General features: G+C 45.6%; 1 protein-coding gene across 1 annotated transcript; it reads right to left on the reverse strand.

Moving 5' to 3' along the window:
• Positions 1 to 2619: 2619 nt before the first annotated feature.
• On the reverse strand, positions 2620 to 5734 carry LOC111958024 (zinc finger protein 703-like). Its single transcript, XM_023979190.2, has 2 exons — positions 5037 to 5734; positions 2620 to 4203 (listed from the first exon to the last, which is right to left on the reverse strand). Exons 1-2 carry the CDS (start codon positions 5286 to 5288, stop codon positions 2716 to 2718), a joined length of 1740 nt encoding a protein of 579 aa, XP_023834958.1. The 5' UTR covers positions 5289 to 5734; the 3' UTR covers positions 2620 to 2715.
• Positions 5735 to 6087: the final 353 nt, after the last annotated feature.

Raw genomic sequence — 6087 nt, forward strand, 5'->3', positions numbered from 1 at the left:
CCTCTTGACAAGATTGAACGTTTTGTCCTCAGTTTGACCTCTGGTTCTAGGCCCTCTCTAATACACTAGTGTGAGGCTGATCTCTCACAACAGTCTTTTAAGGGCCAGTGGCAGCCTCTAGAGGACATTAACATCATTTTTGAACTCTGACATTTACTACTACATTTACACAGGGATTTGGATAAACAAAGCCAATAGCTATGTACAACATGACAAAGAGGAATAATGCAATACTGAGTCAAATATATAATATGTACTTCTACAACAGACCCATAGGTGGCAACATATAATAGTATATGACCCAATTAGTGGACCTCTTTTAGCACTTTAATGTATCTTCAATATAAACTGAATTCTTATTTACAGTACAAGCTCAAAACAACAACTTATCTGTCCTAGTTTTGATTACAACCTCTGATCCAACCCTGAAAACAGATAGAGAACACAGATAAGCCATATGTGTGGCAGACCATCCCTGTCCCAGTCTGCTGGCATTAGCTTGTTTCTGGGGGTGAAAAATGTGTCCGCTGGGCTTCCCTACCTCCCGATGAGTTCACCTGCTCAGCTCTCATGGCAGAGTGACCTTTCTGGGCAGGAAGGGCTGGAGCTGGCAAGCCCACAGAGGTTTGGGAGCGTGATCTATTTTGTTAATGGCCCTGTCAAGGGACACCTATGGTCGCCTCTCCCTCTCTCCTGTCTGGAGTGCTAATGAACCGAGTGTGCTTCCCTAGCTAGGGGAGTCTGGGAGTCGGGGTCAATAGCCACCCCTGAGACTGACTACTAGCCTCTTCACTTCCGGATAAACCTCCTATCCTCCACACTATCAGACCATTTAGGCTAGATAAATAAACCATTATTTAATTGAACCAAGACACAAAACACTGGAATTACTGAACTGTGGTGTTGTTCTTACATAGGCTTTCATTCTCTATCCCTGAATATTAGCGTCTAACAGATACTTAAAACAGAGAAATCTGTCCTCAGATAATACATAATACAGTATTGTATTTATTAACCTACTAAATTCTCTTCCCCACCAGGGGAGAGCCATGGTATCTGTCCCAACTGTCATCCTAGTCTTTAGTGCACTACTTTTGACCAGGACCCAGGGGGCTCTGGTCAAAAGTATTGTACTACATAGTGAACAGGGTGCCATTTGGGACACAACCTTGTTGTTTGTGTTTCCTGGTTTAAAGGCTGTGCTCCTCCTCTCTAGGGAGGACAAGGTGACAGGAGCTTTGATTAATATTTCTCTATTAACTACCTCCCATTGTTAGCCCTGGCCTTTGTGTAGCAGGGCCATCCGTCAAACAGGGAGGGGCGCCAGGGTCAGCAACCCTCCAGTCATTATCGAAATCCCACTGACCCAGCGGCCACTCAGCGACAGCCAGCAAGCCACAGTGCTGCTGAGACTGCTATTCTGGCCCCCTAACAAACAAGCATCAGCAATTAAACCCTGGCTTGCACTTCCAACAGCCAGCATTGTGGTGGAGGTAGAAGGAGAAGGAGAGGAAGGAGGGATAGTGGTCTTTAGAAAGAAGCTAAATATGATCTGCCTTCTCTGGGACAGTGTGAAATCCTGTCAACTGTAATATATTCTGAATGATTACACATATCCATATAGCTGTAGTATATCACTAAATTACAACTATACTTGTCCATAGAACTGCAGTACACCAGCAGTGCAACAGCTAAATTACATGATTAATTGAATAGTTAAATTGTTTACTAAAATAATTTAGTACAATTTAGCAAAAAGATAAATGACCCCCTTATAGCCATAATCAAAACTAGTTATACAGTGTCACAAGTTATGACACTATATAAGCATTTCAATAAAACAACTTTAAATGCAATCAAGTAAATTTTTTTAAACAAAATAAGACCTTTCCCTGTCAGATGGGTAGCACTGCCATCGTTGTGTTTTTATTTTGTTTGAATTAATCTCATCCTCTTTCAATTACAGTCAGCAACCCCAACGGGCTGACTCGAAAACACTTAAAAATTGTTTGCATCTTTGCTTATGTACAAATACTAAATAAATGGCAATTTATCAAGAAGACTTTAAAATCGAGACATTACATTTTCCATCAGTCTGAATAGTAGAAGAAAACAAACAGCAGAGATGGAAAGATACAGAAGCAAAGAACAAATTTAGGTTTATTCCTCCAGAAAAAAAACACAGTCCATCTTTGCCATGGTGAAAAACTTTATTTAAAGAGTGTATGATAGGCATAATAATAATATATTTAAAATATTTTTTCCCCAATTAGAATACTTATGAACAATTAATTTGGATAGTAAACTTCCCCCAAGTTTGAATGAAAAGCGCTCAAGTGAAAAATAAATACATGTTTTCAGTCCTGGGAGGGAGCGAAAGAAAAAAAATCTAAAATCAAAAACCAATCCGAAATCCCACAATCTCATCCAATCAAATTCAAGCTCCTTTCTGTTCCCAGGCAGGTGTCTGGCCCACACACAAATGTCTCTGGGCCTGTACTGCTGGCCAGCCATCACCACTGGGTCTTGCCATTGAAATGCCATTCAGAATCCTGTGGCTAACAGGTGGTATTCCAGGCAGGCAGGGTAAGGCCCCCTTGTTCTGGCGACTGGCGAGGACCCCTCCGGTCCAGACGGGGCCTGGTCCATCCATCCACTGTGCATATCTGAGGTGTCCAGCTTGTGCCTGTTCTGTTGTCTTTGTGTCCTCAGACGTCACTGGTAGCCCAGGGTGGAGGCTGAGCCTAGTCTCTGGCTGTAGATGGCATAGGGGGAGTAGTAGGGCGAGGACGCCTGCAGTGAGTGCATGGGCAGGCCTGGGGCTCCGGGCAGGTGGGCCTTGCTGTAGGGGTGGTAGCGAGCCAGGCTCAGGCCAGGTGACCCCCGCAGGGAGAAGGAGCTGGGCAGGGTGCCGGGGCTGCCGGGCTGGGGAAGGTGGAGGTGGCAGGAGGCGGCTGAGGAAGGGTAGGCAGATAGGGGCTTACTGTCCAGCCCACCAGGTAGAGCCGTGTGAGTACGCAGGTGGGCCAGCAGCTCCTCTGAGGTGGAGAAACGTTTGTCACACGGCCCTCCTACTGACACCCAGTTACAGGCGTGTGGCTGGGGCTCGTTCTGCAGCATGTAGCCGTAGGTGTAGAGCGGGTGGGACAGGGTGGGGGTGGTGGAGGATAGAGAGCTGGGGTGGAGGGAGTGAAGGTGGTGTGATGGGTACATGATTTGGTAACCTGATTTTAGAGTGGAGGGGTCATGGACACATGTATTGCAGTTGCTGCCCCCTAGATGGGGGTGGTTGGGGTAAGTCAGACAGTACGGGTCCCTGCATAGACCCTGCATGAGGGAAGGAGGTGAGGCCCCAGTGAGGGGGCTGGAGCTGGGGTGCTTTCCTGGGATCCCCATCCCTAGACTAGCCTTGGTATGATCCATGAACTGAGATGGGTAGCCTGCATAGGCGCCCACTATGGAGCCATGGTAACCCATGGAGGAGGGGGGCATGGGGAAGACTGAATGGCCTGGTTTGAAGGGGGAGACAGGGGCAATGTGTCCGGAGCCTAACCCAGACTGAGAGGACTGTGGGTCAGCCTTGCTCTCCGGCCGCGGGCTGCTAGCGGAGCTGGCATTGCTGGAGTTGGCGCTAGCCCGCATGTGACTGGAGTTAGCTAGCTGGGCCCCGTCCAGCTTCTCCTTACTGTGATCAGAATCTTTCTTCCCTGTGCTGCTGTCTGAGCTGGCCTGGTCCGAGCTCACAGGCTTGTTGTCTATGTGCAGGGCCTGAGAGTGTGATGTCTGCTGCTGTGTGGAGGGGGACTGGGTCTGTCTGTGGGACTGGCCCTGGGAGTGCAGGGGAGGGGAGGTAGAGCTGGGAGAGGTGGAATGTGGGGGGAAGGACGGGCAAGAGCCACTGCTCCCGGATCCACCACTGGGCACCCTGAAGCCAGCTTTGTCTGTAGCACCCTTGGTCACCAACCCATCCTTGCGGCATTCCCCTCCGGTCTTGTTGTAAGGCTTGAAGCTGGACTTATCCTCCAGAGACTGGTGCTGCTCTCCAGACTTGTGGCCAGAGCTGGAGGAGCGTCCGGATGACTCCTTGTCACTGAGGCTGATGGAGGAGAGGGAGCCCAGCTTGGATGAGGAGGGGGGGTCTGGTTTGCCGATCTGTGAGCAGGTCTGAGCCAGCAGGGCCAGAGGACTCTTTTTAGCATCCAGCTGAGGGCGCGACACAAACAGAGACAGGATGAGAGCACAGCCACGTTAAAGTACTCTATAGTCACACTCTATACTGGTCTTACATTGGATGGTAATTCAGTAACTATTCTGTAATTTTTTTCTTCGATTTTGTTCTGAGTGTATAGTATGTCCACTATAAATATATTTTAGCCAGTATCATTTAATAGGCCAAATAAAATGTCCATCCAATAAACAAGGTGCAGTAAAATGCGTTGTAAATGTTAGTAATAATTTAGCCCATGAGTCATATACCTATCCGCAGAGGGAAGGAGACATCAATCTACCCAAAAGTTTTATTTCCCTGTGTTTGCCCTATGAAAAAATCATTAACAGAAAGAGAGAAAGCGAGAAAAATGTATGACTGAAATGTTGGCACGGGGTAAATAGCATCTGTTCTATTTGGGAAAAACGAAGGAAACGATTGAACTATTTCTGTTTACATATTTTACAGACAATTACACACAATATATGAGAGTATCAAATCAACACACTGGCCTATTTATGTAACCTCAATAACTCAAGAATAACTCAATAATAGGCTACGAATTTGAAATATTAATTTCATAATCTAGTTTGTTGGGTCATGTTTGTATTATCTACGCGCAAACTTGAAAGGTAAAATAAATATAAACTGTATTGTAATGTAGACGAATTAGTTACAATGTTATGCGTAATTTGATGCGTAGGCTAATACATGAGTAATCTTGTAAACTACGTGGGATATTTATAAATATTTGTAAATAATTCCAGACATTAACACGGTCGATGATGATCGAAGAATTCGACAGTTCTAGAAAATGTGCTTTGCTTACCTCAATGCTTACTGGCGCGGATGTCAGGGGTTGGAGATACTCTGGGTGTAGCAAGATGCTACTGTGAGTGCTCAACATCTTTAGAATCCGAATAGGCAGCCTTCTAGCCTGGCGTGTTGGATCTGAGGGAGAAGGTACGGAAACCAGCTCTATTTTAGTTCCTCTCGGGAGTGAATTACAACGGTCGTTATCGGTACGCTCAGGGGACGGACTGCGTAAATGCGCGTCAGATCCACGGGGAGAATTGTTCATCTGGATCGGGGCGGCGCAGAGTTCGGGCGATGGCAGGGAACGTGTTGTTGTAAGTAGAAATACATTTATGAAAACAACAAATGATGCACAAATCAATAATCAAGCAGTACTCGGTCTGTTTTAATCCAAATATACCAACAGTAGCACGGGTCTCATGAATCAGTTCAAATTATTGTCTTTATAGAGGAAGAATTCTCTCAAATGTCAACATTCCTTGACCCAATCTTCTGTCCTTTCAAAATACTTTCCTTGGAATGGACAATTCCATCCGTCCGTCTTGTAAAAGAGGAATGGAGCAGAAAGATCATCAGTAGTGAGTTATCACCAGAAAAGAAGATACAAGGACTAGTGTAAATAGAATATCCCCGTAGACGATACGGTCAGACTTTTCTGTCGCTGTCCTACTGTCTCTCTGTTCACACAACAGCTAGTACCATGCTCATTTCACATACTAAAGACCTAACTAAGGAGGCGAAATGTTAAGCAAGAAACCGCGGTCCAATCGCGAGTTCACGCATTCGTAATAAGGGGGTCGGCTCTCCTTGTAGAGGCGCGGCCTGCCTGTGCCCACACCTCTACACTCTCCTTGGCAATGTTTTTAAATATGGCATAATATATAGATATGTATTTTTATGATAACTGAAATTTAAGTCACTTTTTATGTCAATAAAAAACGATCTCTACCATAGATAGTTCATAGCCACACAACAAGCTGATGGGTTGCTTTAGATGTAATTTGTTATATGGCCTATACCCATTCCCCTTGTAAATTAGTTCATCCAATTCGAAATAACAGCCC

The sequence above is a fragment of the Salvelinus sp. IW2-2015 genome, linkage group LG33, assembly GCF_002910315.2.
Source record: "Salvelinus sp. IW2-2015 linkage group LG33, ASM291031v2, whole genome shotgun sequence".
Lineage (NCBI taxonomy): Eukaryota > Metazoa > Chordata > Actinopteri > Salmoniformes > Salmonidae > Salvelinus > Salvelinus sp. IW2-2015.